The 20,643-nt window shown below is 47.6% G+C and overlaps 1 protein-coding gene across 4 annotated transcripts in view; it reads right to left on the reverse strand.

Moving 5' to 3' along the window:
* Positions 1-4,113: 4,113 nt before the first annotated feature.
* The window catches only part of RCAN2 (regulator of calcineurin 2), a 274,441-nt gene continuing 257,911 nt past the window's right edge, over positions 4,114-20,643 (reverse strand). For all 4 annotated transcript variants that reach the window (XM_043591587.1, XM_043591583.1, XM_043591584.1 and 1 more), the window contains one exon: positions 4,114-6,699. In XM_043591587.1, the coding sequence (XP_043447522.1) occupies positions 6,539-6,699 (161 nt within the window). In that variant the 3' untranslated portion in view covers positions 4,114-6,538. The remainder of the gene's footprint in view (positions 6,700-20,643) is intronic.

Consider the following 20,643-nt stretch of genomic DNA (forward strand, 5'->3'; position numbering starts at 1 on the left):
CCAGTCATAATTACTGTCATTAGTATTGTCATATTAAGTCCTTATGACCAAGGTGGGTTTTTATACCCCTTTTACAGGAGAGGAAACAGGTTTAGGGACCCTGTGTTGGGGTGAAGGAGTATGTTTAGGCAAAGGGAAGAGTGGAATTGAGATGCAGAGACCCCTCAGGTGGCTCTGGAGCTGGGGTAGCCCTTCTGAGCCATAAGATGGGGCCTTCCCACCTCCCGCGTGATGGGTTACTTCATACACAGTGTCCTGGGGTAGGGGGTGGGACCATGGGGAAGGATTCTGTTCCAGCTGAGTGCAGTGCCTGGCCACTCGGTGGAGGGTCGTGAGCCACCAGCGCCCCAACCTCCAGGGGCATGGGTGACCCCCCCCCCCCCCGAACGGGGAGCTGGCACTTAGACCACAGCGCCCACTCACTACGGCACATCACGTGGGCTATCTGGTGCTGAATGTGGCAACACTATGGAAACAGCTATACCCTTGCTTTCAGAAAAAATGACCCCACAGACACACGCAAAGTCTCTTTGGGAAATCATAATGATGTCACTAATGACTGCAACTTACCAAGGAGGCCCCACATTCCTGCCCAGCCTTGAGAGTCCTTCCAACTCAATTATTGAGAAGGGAAAATAATGCAAAAGAGCCAGGGAGGTATTGTGCATAAAAATGCTCAGCACAAAGTATTTCAACCATTTCAGCCAATTCTGGGTTTTCTATTTCCAACTTGTATCAAATGCGCTTGGGTACACACACACACACACACACACACGAGTTAACCTTGGATATGGCTTCCTTTTAGAAACATAAAAATCTCCTGAATCAGCTCCAATAACATCTCCCAAGACTATCTTTGAAAGGAACAGATGAATGAGTTTGACAGAAAACTTTTGCTTGAAATTTTCCCCTTTCTCAGATTGCATAAATTTGAGGGGAAAGCCTGCCAAGTGTTCAATGACGCTCTGCATGGCGGCTTCTGGCAGGGACACTGTATCAGCAGCTAAATGGATGTTTTTCCTGAAACACTGACTTCACATTCTTTATCACTTGCCCTGTTCCCCCTTTCCTGCACCAAGCCCTTCTAAATGGCTTGGGTAAGGATAGAAAACAGCAACAACAACAACTTTTCTAGAACCATGAAAGATACTGCACGCTGATGGGTGCGGAGGGTTCACGTGGCAGATAAGATTGCAGTGATGATGAACCCAGCTATTCAAAGCCGTCTTTTCAAGCTTAAATTGGGTGCTAGGGGGTCAAGTCCTCACACCGGAGTATCTATCTGGACATTTAGGGCTGTTGCTTTCTGTTAGGAGGCTTCTGTCAGAGCGGGGTGTCTCGCGTGATGAACCGAGGCGCATGCTCCCTGGCTGAAAACCCTTCTCTTGTGCTTTAAATGAATCCCAAACCCCCCAGCTTGGCCTGCCACGTTCCACAGAGCCCAGGCCCGGCTCTCTTTCCCACCCACATTTAGGGCATGCTCCCCCTCATCCTGTACTCCCCTGTGCTGATGACACCCTGTGGGCTCCTCCCACGTGAGGAGGACTTTCCAAATCCATGGCCTTCACCCCTGCTGCCCAGAATGCTCTTCTCGCCCTTGGATGGCCCATTTTTCTTCAGTTCAGCTTCAAGGTCACCTCTTCGGAGAGGCTGACCCTGACCATGGTCTTCCACTTATATTCTCTGTCTTCATAGTGTGCTCTTGCTTTTCCTCACTGTGCTTGCCTACCAGAACTTGTCATTCTTTATTTGCTTATCTCTGTGTTTATTATCACTTCCCCACACTAGACCCTCCTTCCTGAAACGGCAGGGACAATACCTACCACGTTCACCACTGTTTCTGGTGTCAGGCACACAGTAGTTCCTTGGTAAATATTTGTCACCTGAACGAACAGTGCCTCACCCAGTGCTTAAGGTCTTCGCTTTCTATTCTAGAAAATACTTATAGATTTGAAAGGAGCGCTGTGTATACGTGTGGAAGTATCTCCCAGACACCAGATGAATGAGATGTGTTTTTAGGATGAGGGCATTCCAAACCCTTTTCGCAACCAGGCGTTCCTTCCTCCAGTATTCAGTTGAGGTATAATTTACATACCATATATGGTGCATATTTGAAATGAGTTTTACAGGGGCGCCTGGGTGGCGCAGTCGGTTAAGCGTCCGACTTCAGCCAGGTCACGATCTCGCGGTCCGGGAGTTCGAGCCCCGCGTCGGGCTCTGGGCTGATGGCTCAGAGCCTGGAGCCTGTTTCCGATTCTGTGTCTCCCTCTCTCTCTGCCCCTCCCCCGTTCATGCTCTGTTTCTCTCTGTCCCAAAAATAAACGTTGAAAAAAAAATTAAAAAAAAAAAAATGAAATGAGTTTTACATATGTATACATCCAAGGAGGTCTAGATGGAATGTTTGTAGCTCCTTTTAGGGGAAGGCTGGCAGGTGTCCCCTTTCATTCAATACCCTCCAAAAGGTAACCACTGTTATAATTTCTATCTACATAGGTCAGTTTTGACTGTTTCTTAACACCATAAATGGAGTCATACATCACGTATTCTTTCACGTCTATCTTTTTACTCAAGAGTATGATTTTGTGGGGTGCCTGGGTGGCTCAGTTGGTTAAGCATCTGACTCTTGATTTCAGATCAGGTCACGATCTCTCAGTTCCTGAGTTCAAGCCCCACACCGGACTCCTTGCTGGCAGCACAGAGCCTGCTTGGGATTCTCGCTCCCTCTCCCTCTCAGGAGAAACAAGCCTTAAAAAAGTAGGATTTTGAGATATATCCGTATTGTTATATATCTCAGTAATTTGTGTTTCTTTTTTAAATTTTTTTAACGTTTTATTTATTTTTGAGACAGAGAGAGACAGAGCATGGACAGGGGAGGATCAGAGAGAGGGAGACACAGAATCTGAAACAGGCTCCAGGCTCTGAGCCGTCAGCACAGAGCCCGACACGGGGCTCGAACTCACGGACTGTGAGATGGTGACCTGAGCCGAAGTCGGCCACCCAGGCGCCCCAGTAATTTGTGTTTCTATTGCTTTGTAATTCTCTTCTGTGCGAATGTACTGCAGTTCAGTATTCATTCTACAACTGAAGGACATTCGGGTTGTATCCAATTAACGGCTATTATAAGCAATGCTCCTGGGGACATTCCTGTACAGGTATTTTGGTAGACGTGAGAACTCCTATCTGCTGCTTGTATGTCCTGGGGCCCTGGAATGGGATCGCTTCCAGATTGGCATATGTTTGACCTTCAAACAGCGTTCCCAGGTGGCAGTGACAGTTTAGTTCGCCTCGTTCCATATCGTCACCAGCGCTTCATAGTGCCTCGTGTTTAATTTTGGCCATTCGGATAGGTGTGTGGTATACCTCCTGGAGGTTTTGATTTGCATTTCTCTGATGAGAAATGACGCTGAGTACTTTTTTAATGTTTATGAACCAGATGGGTATTTTGGGTTTGGGTGTGTATGCGTGAGGTGCCTGTGTATATGGAGCGCCCATTTAGGTAGTTTGACCATTTTTACAAGACGACTTGTCTGCCTTTTTCGTATTGATTTGCAGGAATTCTTCTCGTGTTTTAGTTCTGCGTCATTTAAAAACTATACGTATTGCAAATATCTTCTCCCAGTCTGAGACGTTCCTGTTAACTCTCCTAATGGTGTCATTTGAGAGACAGACGCTCTTAATTGTAACGAAATACCATGTACCCCATCTGGTACTTTATGATCGTGCACTTTGTGTTCTACATAATAAAACGTTTCCCACTTTGGGTTTCTTACAGTGCTTTAGACTAAAGACGAGTGTGGGAGAGATGTTTCAAGAGGGGTCCTTAGTACATTTGAAATGGCCTTTCAGACCGACATGTTTGAGGCATGACAATAAGATAGTTCCCCTTATCAGAGCCCAACCCATCCCTTTATGCCTTGCTCAAATTTCCTGTTCCTTCAGGAGATGGTTGCCACCCAGCTTCCCCCTCTGCTCCTTTCTGTAAGAACTCTGAGAAGTGAATCTCACCTGTTGGTAACTTTTTAGAAAGACTATTAGAGGCTGCACTGCACTCTTTCACAATTACCACTCAAAAATAGCTAAGAAAGACAACACAGAAATTATACTACACGGACAAAGAGTCATTCACCAGGTATATTTGAAGTCTAAGCTCTTTTGAGCTATACACGTGCACAAATGATTCAGTTGGTGGAAATCTCCCCTTCCCCTCCATATTTAAACTTTTCAAACTTAAAATAGTGATAAAGAGATTTGCATAATGTGCGTCATGGAAATGCTGAGGCAATTCTGACTTTCACAGTGCAGGAGGCTCTGCTGAAACCCTTCCAGGAGTCCTTCCAGTTTCTTACTGATCTCCTGGGAAAAGTTCCTCCTCCCCCCTCCCCAAACCCAGCCTAATGAAAGAAGTACTTGACCTGAGACAGATTAACATCGAAACTTTGCAATAAATGTCACCAAGAGTAACCAGTTCGGTCATACGCTCCACTGTGTTTTTATTTTGTGTAACACAGAATGGTCATTTTAACTTTCACTAAATTTGGCTGCAAATGACTGATGGTACCTGCTCTAAAACACGTCAAAAATTATCTCCAAATATTTTTCTCAGCCAGGTCTCCTTAGAACTTGCATTCTGAAAATTCTGAATAGTTTAGAAAGTCAAATGACCCTCAGAAGACTAAGAGATTCAGGGCAAAATGGCCGACTGCTGCAGCTCTCCGGTAGTCTCAGGAGCTCAGAAAATATTTCTTCCACTAGAGGGCAGCATTTCTCCACTCCTAAGTCTAATCTTTGATTCGTTAAGGAAAAACCAAAAACCTCCACAGCAAAGGAAAGTCAAAGCATTTGCTTATTATACACTCCTCAGATTTTATTTTTGAAAGGAGCCTTCATTTTTCGTATGGCAACTCAGGGTTTTACAAGCAATGCTGTCCTCAGTTTCACCTGTACTGTGTCTAGTACTATATTGCTATATTCACAGTAGAACGGACTTTAATTTCTGAGTGATCAGTCTGTTTTAAGTTTCTGATGAAACTTACATACACCTTAGTCAAAAACCACAACAATCCTTCCATAGGTTGGCTATGTTCTTGTTCTTGTGTGTTTCTCTGAGGCTTGGGTAATGAAAGTATTTCCCCTCTCCATTGTAACTGGCGTTTGCATCTAAAGTAATTCGTTAAGTGTACAGGAGTAGATGAGGCCTTGCACATATAGCAGAAGGTAATGGTTTTATAGGTGTATCTTCTGTAATGCACTTCGGGCTACAGAAATAGAAATATCACATGTGACGAAAACAAATGTTTTTGAGCAACATGGCCATTGCATGAGTAGGATTGGTATACGTTTATCTACTATCCTTTCCTTTTTCAAATGCTCAGTGGCTGCTACGTTCTGGCGATTTAGCTTCATCCAAATTGTCTACAACGGACACTTGCGCCTTGCCTTTATTTAAAAACAAGTGTTCTCGATACCAAAGATGTTGGCTAATCATTTATATATTGGCATGAGAAGTTTTGTGCCCTTTCAAAATTCAGCATTATCCATAATAGAGTGTAATATTATCAGATTATCTGTATTAGTATATGAATGCATTCATAAGCAATGCACGTATCATGTTTGTAAGCAGCTAATGGCTGAACAGTCACTAAATAAAAAACATCCAGATTTTAAAAGCACAGCTGAAACATTTGTACAAATATACAAAGAGAAAAAAAACAATCATTCAGACACCATGAAACTTTTATAATAAATAGGTTTGTCTGAAATCGGTCTCTATCACCCTGGACAAGCCTCCCCAGTGAGGCTGGGAAAGTTCTATACGGAAGTGGTGTTCAAAATCTACTGAGGAATATCTTTGGGGCCAAGCTCAGTGCTGCCTCCAGGAATTTTAACAGAGCTATGAAGTACTGACTCAAAATAGTGGATATACCCAGACTTTTTGAGCTGGAGGATGCTAGTAAGTTTTCTAATCTAGATAGGACATGGCTGGATGCTGACAATCTGTGAGTTATAGTATATCCTCGAATCATGAAAATAAATGCTGGTGATCATGCATGTCCTGGGAATGTCGGGATGCAGAGGACTGAGTGAGACCAGATAGGGATATCTCATGCAGTCAAAGTCAAGTTTACTTATGGTCCTACTTAAGTGGCCAGGAAGAAACAACGCACGCACGTCAGGACTGGGACTGAAACAGATCACAAACAACACAGGTGCTATTTGTTACTGATGTCTCTGGCTTGGATCAACAAGAGAGAGTGAAGATATAGGCTGTGCTGATTCTTTAATAAGAAAATACTACTTTTTTTTTTTCTAGAACCTTCTAAATAATAGATTATGCTTGATGGGTATGATATGATCAGGAAACATATCACCTTTTCCTAGCCCTTTTGTCCGAGAGGCTTGATTACAAGGAAGGAATCTCAAACAACCAAACACCCAGGGATTGAAAGGCAATTATTTTTTTTTCGACAAACAAACAACAGAGGGAAAAAAAGCATGATAAAGAGGAGACAGATATTATCGTTGAGGCGGAGCGGTGAGCTCAGTTGGACACGGAGGGTGGCAGGCCAGGACGCCGGGTTTGGATGATTTTTGGCTTTGGGGAAGTCTTTGGATCCTCTTCTTCCTCTATGTCACTGTCACACACGTGCACGACGACACTTGGGGTGGACTCAGTCCCTGCGTGGAGCTCATACTTCTCTCCTGAAAAGCAAGAAAAGCGGAGGTGATAAAGCGGAAGGGAGCTCGGAGCAGATTCTTCGGCAAGTTTCGTTCTGCAAGGAAGAAGACAGTGTCACAGTGTCTCAGGAAACCTGGGTCTTATCCAAGAATGGCGGGGGGGCGTTGGAAAATGGAGTGAGATCACCCTGTCATTGTGTCCCTGTTCTACCACCTATAACCAGACAACCCTGAGTGGGCTACTCACCCTCTTGGAGCCTCAGCACGCTCAACTGTAAACTTCAACACGGTCGTAGCCACAACCCACAGGACCGTGGTGATGACATAATAGGTCTGGTAGGGAGTTCTCAGTTTCTTCTGTTTCCCATCATTGTTGCTAATTGCTGAGTGACCTTGAGCCAACAGCTTCACTCGCTCACCTTCTGGACAGCACAGTCTCTAAGGTCTCCTCCAGCCGCATGCTTCTTATGGCCAGTGCCGCCCCAGGAGGGAATAAGGCGGGATCACCACTTGTCTGGGATTTGCGGTGGTTACTGGGGGATGGGGTTCGATGGCTGCCGAGGTCCCTTCAAGTTATAAGAGTCTGTCCTTCTTGACTGGCTCATCTTATAGTCAGATGGCTGTTAAGCTGACTGGCTTCCTGCTTTTGTTTTATCTCAGGAGGTATTTACTGAGCATTCCCCATGGGCTAGCCTATTGCTGGTGATAAGGCTACAGGCACAAGAGCGCAGCCCTGCGGCCGCATGCAGATACAGGAAGTACCAGAAGATACCATGGTAAGCACTAGCGTGGCAAAATATGTCACGGACTGAGGTGCCAAACTGTAAGGAGAAAGTAACACTGAAAGGCTTCCCAGTAGAGGCGACGATTGACGTGGGTATAAATGACAAGTAGAAGACCTCCAGGCGGTCTCCATCTGCATGCTTTAACTTCTCAATTTAACTGTTGACACACTCATCATCTTCTCCTGACATCCCAACCTTCACTTCCCATCCTTCACGATGGGGAAAAATCTAAAAACAAACTGCCGCATCCTCGCTCCTACTGATAAAGGAAATATTCAACTTTCACGCTTGTCCCTGGGCTCCCAGGGAAGCTATATTTAAAAAAAAAATTTTTTTTAATGTTTATTTATTTTTGAGACAGAGAGAGAGCATGTGTGGGTTGGGGGGGGGGTGGGAGAGAGAGAGAGAGAGAGAACATAGAATCTGAAGCAGGCTCCAGGCTCCGAGCTGTCAGCACGGAGCCTGATGTGGGACTTGAACTCATGAACCGCGAGATCATGACCTGAGCTGAAGTGGGATGCTCAACCGACTGAGCCACCCAGGTGACCCTCAGGGAAGCTATACTTTAACATTTACCAAGGTCAACATGACTCGGCAAAACCTCTAAAGCATGGGCTGTATTTCTGCCCTGCACACACATCTTAAGTCAGCTTCGTTAAACAACAACAACAACAACAACAACAGGGGCACCTGGGCGGTACAGTCGGTTAAGCATCTGACTCTTTTTTTTTTTTTTTTTTTAACATTTTTTAAAATTTATTTTTGGGACAGACAGAGGCAGAGCATGAACGGGGGAAGGGCAGAGAGAGAGGGAGACACAGAATCGGAAACAGGCTCCAGGCTCTGAGCCATCAGCCCAGAGCCTGACGCGGGGCTCGAACTCACGGACCGCGAGATCATGACCTGGCTGATGTCGGACGCTTAACCGACTGCGCCACCCAGGCGCCCCAGCATCTGACTCTTGATCTCAGCTCAGGTCATGATCTCACAGTATGTGAGTTCAAGCCCCACGTGGGGTTCTGTGCGGATGGTGCAGAGCCTGCTGGAGATTCGGTGTCTCCTTATCTCTGTCCCTCCCCAGCTGTGCTCTCTCGCTGTCTCTCAAAATAAATAAATAACCTGAAAAAAATAAAAGGCAAAACAAAACAACGACACAACCCAAAACACCAAAAAAAGAGCATTCCAAACATAAGAAGAACAAAAAAAACCCCTCCCTGGTTCCCAGAAGATTAAAGTCGTACAGCCTTGCAAAGACTAAAAACATAAGATAAAGTCTGTACCTGTCTGGAGTGCCCTTTGTTGTGATGGTTTGTAACTCTTTCTGTAAAAAGCATACCTAACCCTGTCCCCAAATGTTCCTTCCTCAGAGCACTCTCTTCTTTGTAAAGCCTGTGCATTCTGGGCAGCTGTCCTAACTTGGGCTCAAATAAAACTCTCTTCCTTTCTCTGTAACATTTTAGAAAAGGTTTGTTCACTTTTGTGTCCGCACGACCAAAGCAGCTACTTTTCTCTGGCCTTAGGCTCACCTCTCTTTGCGAGCTTCCTAAAACCTGCCCTCCCTCCAGGATGAGAGGCCGATACCACCCAGTCCAGAAGCCTTGCCTGTCATCCCCAATCTGTAGTGGGAAGTGTCCCTTCCGGCCGGCCGGAGCAAGTACGGTCAGTTTCGGGGCCGGGGTACTGTGTATGTGCCGCTGGGTACATCTTGGTGAGCACCCACGGTGAAAACAGCAAATGCTTACGAGGCACAGGCTTAAAATCTGGGCGCTGGCATAAAGGGGTGAGGAGCACTACTCATGTAACAAGTGTCAAAGCTCTTCTAAGTGATGCTGGGAAGGAAGGACGTGAACGTTCAGAGTCTGCTATTGTTATGGGGTGAATTGTGTCCCCCCCCACCCCCGGCAAAGACGTCTAAGTCCTAATCCCTGGTACCTGTGACAATGACCTTACGGGGTTCTCGGAGATGATTAAGTTAAAATGAAGCCATTAGAGTAGATCCCTAATCCAGGATGACTGGTGTCCTTACAAAAAGGGGAAGTTGGGACGCAGGCCCTCACCACAGCCCAGGAGCTACCAGAAGCCGGGAGAGGCTCCTGGGACAGGTCCTTCCCTAGCGCCTTCAGAGAGAGGGAGGCCCTGCTGACACCTTGGTCCCGAACTTGTAACTCCAGAACTTGAGTCAGTACATTGTTTAAAATGTTTACTCATTTCTGAGAGAGAGAGAGGGAGAGAGAGGGCAGGGAAGATCTGAATGGGGCTCACACTGACAGCAGAGAGCCCAACACGGGGCTCGAACTCACGAGCCAGCCTCGAGATCATGGCCGGAGCCGGAGTAGGAAGCTTAACTGCCGAGCCGCCCAGGAACCCCAATACCTTTTTTGAAGCCCCTCAGCTCGTGTTTCCGTGGCAACCTTGGCAAACTAATATAGCCACATGCTGCTAAGCGTGTTCTCTTTCTGTTAAGGGTCAGAGAAGTCTTCGCTGGGCTGCCCTTGACATCCTGGTGTGGAGAGCAGAGGCTTTCCTGGGTGAGGGAGAGGAATAGCTCACAAAAATGGAGTGGTTCAGCTCCAGGATTTCCCCGGGGGACTGGCAGGAGCCGAGAGTGACAGAACTGGCCAGAACCATAGGAATTGGGCTCATAAAGACTCTATCTTTTCGAGTCTAGATTTGGTGACATTGCAGGGAGCGGAGAATTGCGTCAGCGGGTGTGAAATCTCTGGCAGAAGGGAGCGGAGGTGGACCGGTGTGGAATCAGGAGGGGACAGTGACACAAACAGGAGCAGAAGCAGGAAAGAGAAACTTGCCGCCCTCATTCATGCTTGGCTTTGTCTCCCTGCAGCCGGGATTGTTGGCATTACGGGAACCGCGTGGCAACCCGCTCTGAAGTCGTGAGAACGCTCACACCTACAGCTGTGGTGTATGTGCGTCGATGCTTATTCCATGGTGCTCCACCCTCCTCTGAGGTATTTTGTCATTGTAACCAAAACCCCCGGAGCAGAAGAACCGAACGCGCACGCGCAGGACAGGAATCTCCATGACGTGGCTCCCGGCGTAAAAGTTGCCTGCGAGGCTCCGGGCCAGGGGTGGGCAGACCTGGCGGGTGGCATCTCGGAGCAGGGCTTCTCGAGCTGCTGACAGCTTAGCGGCGCTGCTTGTTGAAAACAAGAGTTGACCGCGGGGCTCCTGGTTGGCTGGGGCATCCGCTCAGGTCGCGATCTCCCCGGCTTCGTGGGTTCCAGTCCCGCAGCCGGCTCTGAGCCTGCTTGGGATTCTCTCTCAACCTTTCTCTCTGCCCCTCCCCCGCTTGTGCCATCTCTGTCTCTCTCAAAAGAAATAAATAAACTTAAAAAAAAAAATAGCTTACTGGTATGAGGATGCGACCCTGCCTATTCTGAGCGACATCTCCTTTGGTAGCCAGCATCCCCTGGTGCTTCTCGGTGTGAAAGGGCAGCCACCGTTCCGGGGATTCACGTGGCGGGCTGGAGGCTGTGGTCCCGCCAGGGCGCGGGCATGCACCCAGCGTGCCTCCTCCCTGCCTCCCTCCTGCATGCTAATTTTTCATCGGAAAGTGAGAACGGTGCAGGGAGAGGGCAGGAGGGAGGGACGCTGGATGCATAGCGGGAAAGCAGCCGGGACTTATCAGCTCGGGAGCCGCCCCCCCAGCAGCTCGAATTAATCTGTGGTCTTCTCTCTCATCTTTGTTTTCTGGGGGGACAGCAAGCCCCTCCGGGTGCCACCGCAAACGGCGGGCGATGACTTCGCTGGACCCAAGCTTTCCGAAACGCTCTCCTTCCTCTGGGGATGCTCTGCAAATTCTGTATGAGAGACGCCCTCCGACAAGAGAAGGCGAAAGGAACGAGTACACAAATAAGGCCGTTCTTTGCATCCAGGATGTCTTGCAAATTCTCAGGTCTGGAGGAGTGGCACTTCTTGGAGGGACACCAATGGCTGCTGGAGTCCCGCGCGTCGCCCTGTCGCTTGCGATGCAGGGAGAGGCGATGGCAGTCTCAGGATGATGGGACAGAATTTGCTGTCACCCAGCAAAAGCGTGGAGACTGTGAGGCCGGCGGGGGAAGGGGTGGTGGCAGGTCCCCAGCTAAGGGGCTGACCAGACACCCTGCCCTTTCCTTACTCGTTGGCCAGAAGCTAGTTGCTAGCTTTATATGTATTTATATTCATATTACAGTTTTTTTGATGTTTATTATTTTTGAGAGAGAGAGACAGAGCATGAGCGGGGGAGGGGCAGAGAGAGAGGGAGACACAGAAGCCGAAACAGGCTCCAGGCTCTGAGCTGTCAGCTCAGAGCCCAATGCGGGGCTCGAACTCACGGACCGCGAGATCATGACCTGAGCCGAAGTCGGACGCTCAACCGACTGAGCCACCCAAGCGCCCCTCTATTTATATTTGTATCGTAGTACAATGTATATAATGAAGGAAGCCTTTTAATTAAGTCCCTTGTTTGCCCTGGCTTGCATAAAGAACACTGCTGTAAAGATACGTCTAGTTGCAAGGTGTTTACCAGTTCCAACCTGAGTGCTTTCCTTTTAGGCCAGGTGTGCCGGGGGTACACTCGGGATGGAACAGGAAAGCCCAGGGCCCTGCTCCGGGCGGGGCAGCTTTATGTTGAGCACGTGGAGCTAACAGAGTCAGACTACTTGGTGGTAGAGAGACTTTATTGCTGTGGTCCCATTAACTCTGACATTTCACTGTTCTATATTTGGAAACTTTCTTACTATCAAAAACCAGCAAAGCTCAACAGCTGCTAAGAGCCCACAAAATAAAAAAGAAATAGCTTTGGTGTTGCTGGATTGAATTCTTCTTTTTTTGGCTTCTCTTTCCCTTTGGGCTTCAGCTAATTCCTCTACCACCAGGGCTGACGTCAATGCTGTCACCCTGCATGGTGACCAACTGGGCTTGGTGGGGGACAAGGAGCCCGTGGGACCCTGGCCTCTCGGGGTGGGTCTGTCCTGCCACACCACACTGAGCACGGCCACAGCGTTTCTTTGAAAGGACAAGCAGAGGGTCACCCATCACACTCCCAATCCTCAAGTCTGTATTCAAACTGTCCTTTCCCCTGTGAGCAGAAAGGAGGCCGGAGCCAAAAGCTTCCAGAAAGTACATCACGCGGGGTTTTCCACCTACCCCTGTTGAAATGAATTCCCAGCCGAGCACGTGCAGACTCCTCCAGCACGTGGCCAAAAGTGAAACTGTCATTCAGGCCTTTGGAAGTGATGTAGGCGTGGCCACTGTTCGAAATAAATGTCAAATTCTGTCGCCTCTTTTTCTGAGTGGATGGAGACAAGTTGATGACAAGGTCCTGATTCCTGCAGGTCTGGAGGACATGGAGGTGTCCACGGGCTGCCTCCTGTTCTCAGGAGGGAGAAGGTCACATCCCTGTCTGCGGGGGGTGGGGGGGGCACCTGGGGGATGTGGTGACACAGTTCTGTCACACTCACAGAGATGTGTGTTGGTGACCGCTGGTCCCAGTACCCCTGGAAGTTCTCCATCACGCTGCCCCCTTTGGCTTATGGGTCAGGAGTTGGCTCCTTCTTGGATTCTCTCTAAAATAATCAGTGTGATTATGCACAGTGTCTAAAAATCAGCATAATGAGATGCGTTCAAGGCAGGGAGATGTTACAGTGCTATATTTGCATATATTACAGCAGAGCTGAGACCGTTCAGATTCCTGGTAAGAAAACTCTCGAGATGGCAGGAAAGGGAAACCCTCCTGCGACTTGAGTGCCTCCTTGCACAAGTCCTTACCTGAGCTCTGCCAAAGAGATGGGACCCCTGTCCCAGAGGCTTTCAAAAGACTGCAGGGTCTAGCAGGCACGAGACTAGGGTTTGCCCTATTCCTCACGTGGCTTCCATTCATCTCTGAAAGATTCTCTCTCTGGAACATCATGAGCTCCCACTTTCTGTCTCTATGAGATGCTATGTCCCCAGCCTGGTCTCACACCTGCACCTCTCTGGCCTTAGGGACATCTCTGCAAAAGTCTTCTAGTCTTCTCCAAACTCACATATCCAGAGTAGAATTATTTATGTTCCCTGTCAATCTATGTGTCCTCTCCAGCTATCACATTTCTCGGGGAGGTTCTATCTCCTAGGTGCCAAATCTGCAGAGTTGGTCACCTTCGAAGCTTCTCTGCCTTCCATCCATGGTAGTTAAGCCATCACAGGGCATTATTCAACACTGCTCTGAAACATTTCTCCATACGTTCCCTTGCTACCCTGCTTACAATGCCTGCATTCAGGGTTCACCACTTCCCACCTGAATGCTCTCAGCTGATGACCCCACCACAGGAACTAACGTCCACTGCCGGAATAAGCTTCCTAACGCAACGTTTGGAGACGTCACCTCATCCTGGGCCAGCGATGTGACGCTGAGAGATATATAACATTCTACGCCCCAGTTTTCCTCATCTGCGAAATGGGAATAACCATCACATCACCACGCTACGAAATAAGGAAATATTTGTCAGATACTTTAAAGCCCTCCTCAGATGCATGACATGATTATTTAATGAGTATTTAGGGTGATGTTGTGGTCAGTGAGGCTGCCCAAAATAATTTCCCGTTTTCAGTGTGATGAACCAACCTGGTCACATGGCCAGACAGTTCGAGAATTAAGAAATGAATAATTGCAAAGAGTTTTTATTCAGTCCAGTCACTGTTGTAAGCAGCAAGAGGGGTGGATGGTGACACGCGGAGTCCCATGAAGGGCAAAGGGGTGTCCTAAATCCCGACCCTCAAAATTAACTGATCCTTGTTCTCTTTACCACTCCCCACCCCCACTGGTAAGTTTCTCTCCTTTTTCCTGTCTCCCCACCCTTTTCCACACTTGTGTTCCCACAAGAAGGAAGATCTCACGTTGCTTTTGAAATGACATCTCTCTCTCTTTTTTCTTTCTGAGATCGTGTGAATCACTTGTGTGTAACGCCTAGTTATAGCACCTTTTCTATTATACGTTAGTTGTTTCATCTGGTGACATTTTACGTTCCAAGCTGCTGCAGTGGTGGCCATAGTGACAGATGCGGCTTCAGGTATATGTAAATGCTCCAAAAACATGTTACTGGGTCGTGACACGCTTTTGACACGCTTCTGCCATGTCCAGTACGCACTCACACATTTGCCTCCTATTGTTTAACGTGTGTAAGCTTTAGTTTTTCGGCTAAGCATTAAACCAAGTAAGGGCAGGTATTTACTCCGTTTTCAGCGTGCTGGCCGTGGTAGGACACGGGAGGTGTCACGGAAACTCGCCATCCACTTTACACACGGCAACTGTTTACCGCGCCGTCGTTAAATGCCAGATGCGTCTCTAAGTCCTTCACGCAAATTGGATATTTAATTATGACGACAGCTCTGTACTGTGGGCGTCATCCTCTCTGGGTTATGCAGGAGGAAACTGACATCACCGAGGAAGTCAATGGCAGAGCCGGGATTCAAACTCAGGCATGTCTGACCTCAAAGAACGTGCTTACAGTCACTCTCAGGCTCTGTCTGTCCTGACTCCCGTGGTGTTCACCTTTGACAAGAGCTGGGTTTAACTTTCACTTTTAATGTATCTTTAAGGCAACTTCTAGTTTAGCGAATAGTTGCTCTCTAGCTAAAGAGGAACTATTTATTCCTTCTGCATCCTGCCTCTTCTTGTTCTGGCCAATTGCTAGTTATCCCAGGCATGGTCTCCTTGACAATGAATCTTCTCAAATGATAACACTTAATCATTATGAAAAGAAATACTCTATACTATACATTATAAAAGGATTTGACTTACATCTCTTATGGTAGCTTTGGTCTCTGGCGTTGGGGGGATGTTTCCTTCTGGATTTAATTTTATCTTTCACATGAAAGGCGAATTCTCAACAGGAGAGTTAGTGTCGTAGCAGACTGACTGTGTTCAGCAGAGATGGCCATCAAATTTCTTGCTAAACATTACTCTTCAAGAACCTTGCCACTCATTCATGGAGGACTGTTCCCACTGTGGTCCCTCCCCTCAAATCTGGACAGGACTTTATTTAAAAAAATTTTTTTTAATGTTTATTCATTTTTGAGAGACAAGAGAGAGCAGAGCGTGAGCGGGGGAGTGGGGAGCGGGGCACAGAATCCAAAGCAGTCTCCAGGCTCCGAGCTGTCAGCACAGAGCCCAATGCGGGGCTCGAACACAAGGACCGCAAGATCATGACCTGAGCCTAAGTCGGATGCTTAAGGGACTGAGTCACCCAGGCACCCCCGGACAGGCCTTTATGACTGACTGCCTTGACTAGTATCCTGCCGCAGAAGTAACCGGTGTGAATTCTGAGTCAGGTCACAAAAACGCCATGCATGTCCACCTTGCTCTGTCAGGATGCTCATTTCTGGAACCTCGCCTCCACATTGTAAGGAAGTCCAAGCAGCCCATGAAGAGGCTCGCATGGAGAGGAACCAGGGGCCCCGACCCACAGCCCGTCTGAGCTGTCAGCCACACTGGCTTGCCAGTCCTGTGAGTAAACCATCTTGAAAGCAGATTTGCTGGTCCCGGCTGAGCCGCCCCAGGAACACTGCAAGCAGCAGACAAGAGAATGAGCTCTCCCCCAAGCCCTGCCTGAGTAGCAGATCCGTGAACAAAATAAGTGGCATTGTTTCAAGGCCTTCATTTTGGGATCGTTGTTACGTAGCAATCGATAAGTCATAGGTCACACACGCTGTCTTTGTTCGCAAGCAAGCTGAGCCACGAAATTGACTTGAAATTAATTGCCTGTGTTTTATCCTCTTTCTCTGCTCAGGTGCTACATTCGACTGGACACCACCCCAGTTCCCGTCCTTCCTTCCTTATGGACGAAGCTCCACAGAGGGACCTCTCTCTGTGGCCGCTCTCTCACTCCCCTCCAGTGGAAGCAAAGAGGTGACTCTGGGGAAAGAACTGCCCCTGCTCAGCTCGCCCTCTCCACTTTTCCCTTTGGGCCATCCCTGCCTGCAAAGGTCCTGTGCCCTTCTCTGCACTGGGCCATGTGCTAAGGCCCCCGGAGGAGACCCAGCCCATGTGGGGTGGTCTGTGGCAGGCATGGCGAGTTAAACTCTGGGTTCTGGATTTCAGCGTTAGGAAACCCGGGCCGCGGTTCACCTCGGCCACATTCTCAGCCTCAGTGTCTCATCAGAAACAAAGCTGGCACTATTCATCTCATCTGTCTTATTCTGACCTACCCTTCAATGAGTTCTCAACCCGACAGGGAAAACGAAGGCATCTGTTATTAATCGGCATTGAATTTAAGAACGGATGAGGGCTTCTCAAGGCCCGTGCTAAGAACACTTCCAGCAGGACCTTTGAGCATAGATAGAACCATGCTGGGTGCTGAGCGCTGAGCTTTGGTTTGAGTCAAGAGCCAAGATGAGGAATTTTCAGTAAGATGAGGAATAAGATTCTAATATTAAAACACGTTTAGGCTTATCATATGTAAAAGGCACTGCAAACCCCCCTCCCCAGTATTTTTATTGTGAACGTGCTATTTTCAAGAGGAAATAGAAGCATCAGTTCTGATCTATGGAACAAGCAACGAGGAATTTCTATGTGTTAGTTTTATCAAACATGCTGCCTGTTGATGGGACCGAAAACAGGGACGGAGGGCCGAGTTCAGCATAATTTGAAATGTGCTTGAAAGGTGTTCACACTTAAGGGGCACCTGGGTGACTCAGTCAGTGAAGCATCCTACTCTTGCTTCTGGCCCAGGTGATGCTCTCACAGTTTGCGAGTTCAAGCCCTGAATCGGGCTCCGCACTGCTGGGGATTCTCTCTCCCTCTCTCTCTGCCCCTACCTTGCTCACGCTTTGTCTCTCCAAAATAAATAAATAAACTTAAAAAAAGGAAAGAAAGGTATTCACACTTAGATTCCCTTTCCTTTCACGTATCAGGTTTAGGACTTAAATTTGGCAGGGTGGGGAAGGGGAAGAAGGTTGCCAAGCCCCGGTAAACCTGTCCCTTGTCAACAGCAGAGACAGAGGCTGCTGGCCCTATGTAGCACTCAGAGGACTGGGGAGGAGGGGCAGGACAGCCCCCCCTGCGGGAAGCAGGGGTGCGGCGACCTGCACTTCCTTTCTTCCACCAAGACTTGGGCTGCTGTCTAAAGTCACCATGTCTTTTAAACCTCTCTCAATCCTGGCAGGGCTAATGCTGGTTTGATGTGGGGCCACAAGCGTTCCTCAAGAGAAAGAGGAGTTTTGGGGAAAAGCATCAGGAAGCTTCCAGAAGTGATACCATCCTCCCCCCCCCTGCCCTCCATACGCGATTTAACAGTATTTTTAAGTTCTCTTCCGGCATTCTTGTCTTCCCCTATTTTTCCAAAGGGAAGCAAAGAGAGCATGTGCGTGTACGCGCGTGCGTGCCCGCTCATGCGTCTGGAAGGGGCACGGGCGTGGGTGCACTTCTCTGGACGGCTCCCCTCTCTCCTCGCCCCTCCTCCGTCTGCTCCACACTGGTACCTCTGACCTCCTCCTAGGCACTCCTTGCCTCTATGTCTTTCTCGAATTTGAGACCCACCTGATAAATGCTGCAAAGGTGTAATTACTATGGTTCTCAAACAGGGGTGCTAAGGTTTTTTTTGTTTTTTTGTTTTTCACAGGGACGGGGTTGGGTGGGGATGCTGGCATTCAGTAGGTGATGCGCAAAAATGCTAAATGGACCACAGGGCGTAGGGCCATCAGTTCCAAAATATCACAGATTTCACACTAAGAAACATGGCGCTAAGAGCTTGATGCAGGCACTTACATTTTAATAAAAGGCTAAGATATGATTTAAAAATCAAGTGGCCAAAACCAGGTAATACATATTGAGCATTCACCATGTCCTGTGCTTGACATGGAGATTCATTTGGGCTATCTAATTTGATGACTGCAACAATCTGGTTTTACTGTTGAGGCACACAGAGAAATTAAGAAACTTTCTCAAGGTCACACAGCTAATAAAAGGTGGTGCCTGGGTTTAAACTCACATCCCAAGTTGGAGTCATCATTGTAAAGCAAGAGAAATCTCTTTCTTCATGTTGGAGCCTCTCTGACAGCTACAAAAATAAAAGAGGAGATATTTCAGGGAGGAGGGGCTCTTCCTGGAGACTTTGCAAATCACAGCTGTCTGTTTACAGGCTCAGTCTGGGGGTGGAGAAAGAACTTATTTTCTAAGTAGAAGTGGAAAGAGGCTTCACGATTAAAAGAAATATTCCAGGGAGGAAGAAACATTCCAGAGAGAGAAGTCCTTTGCAATTTTTTTCTCTCGCGGATACCTCTGTGTTTCCATGAGCTCCCATCTCATTTTGATAGACCCCCAAAGAAAAATGGTGTAGGTAGTCTTGAGGGTGGGGTCAAATCATTGAATAGCAACTCTGTCCCTTGTCCTTCATGCAGCAGCTGCTTCTGTTAAAGAATGCCCTAGAAGCTTGGGAGGCAAAGAGTAAAAGCAAAGCACAGACCAACCCAAGTCCATGGGAAGTTCAGAGAACAAACCCATGTGAAGAGCAACCACGACCACCACAAAGGAGAGGGACACTGTTCTCGCTGGCAGGGAGACACTATTCCAAGTGCTTTACGTACCTTAATTCATGTAATGGCACAGAAAACATCTCTCAGAGGATGTCCTGCTAAACAGTTCTGCTCTGAACAGAACGACCACAGCAACCACCATGGATCTGATAGTTCCTGTGTGCCAGGAACTGGGCTGAGTACCTCATATATATTAATTATTCCATCTCCACGATGATCTTGCAGGTTGCCCAATAATCACCATTAAAAAATAAAGGGGTGCAGAGAAGTGAAGTAAATTGCTCAAGGTCCAGCTCAGACAAGTGGAGCTGGGATTCCAATCCAGGCATGCCGAGGCCAAAGCATGACCACCATGTTGCCTGCTAGACTCAGGTCTAGTGTGAGCTCATGTCAGGAAATTATTATCCACAGAAACGACTGGGGTTCTTCCTCCTTACCTCCCATCCTCAGTCCCAACCCACATCAAAGTAGGAAACCAGAAAGGGTCCTTGGTAAAAGGGGGTGGGAAGAGAGGGAGAGAAGGGGCGGGGAAGAGAGGTAGAAGGACAAAGAACACTTCTGTAGTTGGGTGGTAAGAGGTGTTCTAGTTCAATAAAAGAAAGTTTGTTTGTCTTTTGGGGGTTTCCCTCTAAGACTGGATGAGGTGGGGCTGTGTACCTTCAATCCCTCCTGAGTCATTTAGGACCTAAAGTACTTCACGGGGACAACTGATTGACTGAGGACCTGAATTAGTGGTTGAGCCAAGGAAGTAGAATCCTACAAGGAAGGTATGGACAAGAAAGACTAAGGAAACCGTGGAGGGAGGAGGATTGGGAAGATAAAGGGAGACTCTGAAGCCTGTGAGGGGGGTGCTCATCCACCCAGGTGAGAGAAAAGTAGCAACATAGGGAAGGAAAGAGATGCTTGGTCAAAGAGCCATGAGGATTTCCCCTCTGGAAGTAACCATTGTGTTTGACCTCGGCTGATATTAGGGGCCTGGCTAAGGGCATAGCTCTAGGGATGGTCAGGTGTCTTTTCTATTGTTCTACAACGTGCATATTTTACCTGCGAAGGAAGAAAAAGAAGAATTTTATATTGCTACTCATCAGTGATTAAAAATAATTGTGGGGGCACCTGGGTGGCTCAGTCAGTTAAGCATCCGACTCTTGATTCCGATCGGCTCAGGTCATGATCTCACAGTTCAGGGGATCGAGCCCTGCATCAGGCTCCGTGCTGGCAGCGTGGAGCTTACTTGGGATTCTTTCTCTCTCTCTCTCTCTTTCTCAAAAATAAATAAATAAGCTTAAAAAAACATAAAAATAATGGTGGAGTACATGCTGAGAAGAAAAGCTTTTCGAACATTAATTTTTCCAGGGAAGATTCTTTGAAAGGAGATGGAAAATTCTGAGCATGTGGTCCAATATCACAAATCTGCGTGCCTCGGGTGGGGGATGACGGAGGAGATGGTGTGAGCGGAAATCCTGGAGCCTGACTGTTTTATTTGCTTTTCATATCTGTGACCAGGAAATAGCAGTTGTTGAACAAGAACTGAGGCTTATATAATAGTCATACATATGCACCCAAAATATAGGTGTTCATCTATATTTAAAAAATAGAATTTGCTCTACCTTTGCATCAATGAGCCTGGAATAGAAACTCTTTCTTCCTTATAAGTTACATGAATTAATGAAATATA

This window comes from Prionailurus bengalensis, chromosome B2 (assembly GCF_016509475.1).
Source record: "Prionailurus bengalensis isolate Pbe53 chromosome B2, Fcat_Pben_1.1_paternal_pri, whole genome shotgun sequence".
NCBI lineage: Eukaryota > Metazoa > Chordata > Mammalia > Carnivora > Felidae > Prionailurus > Prionailurus bengalensis.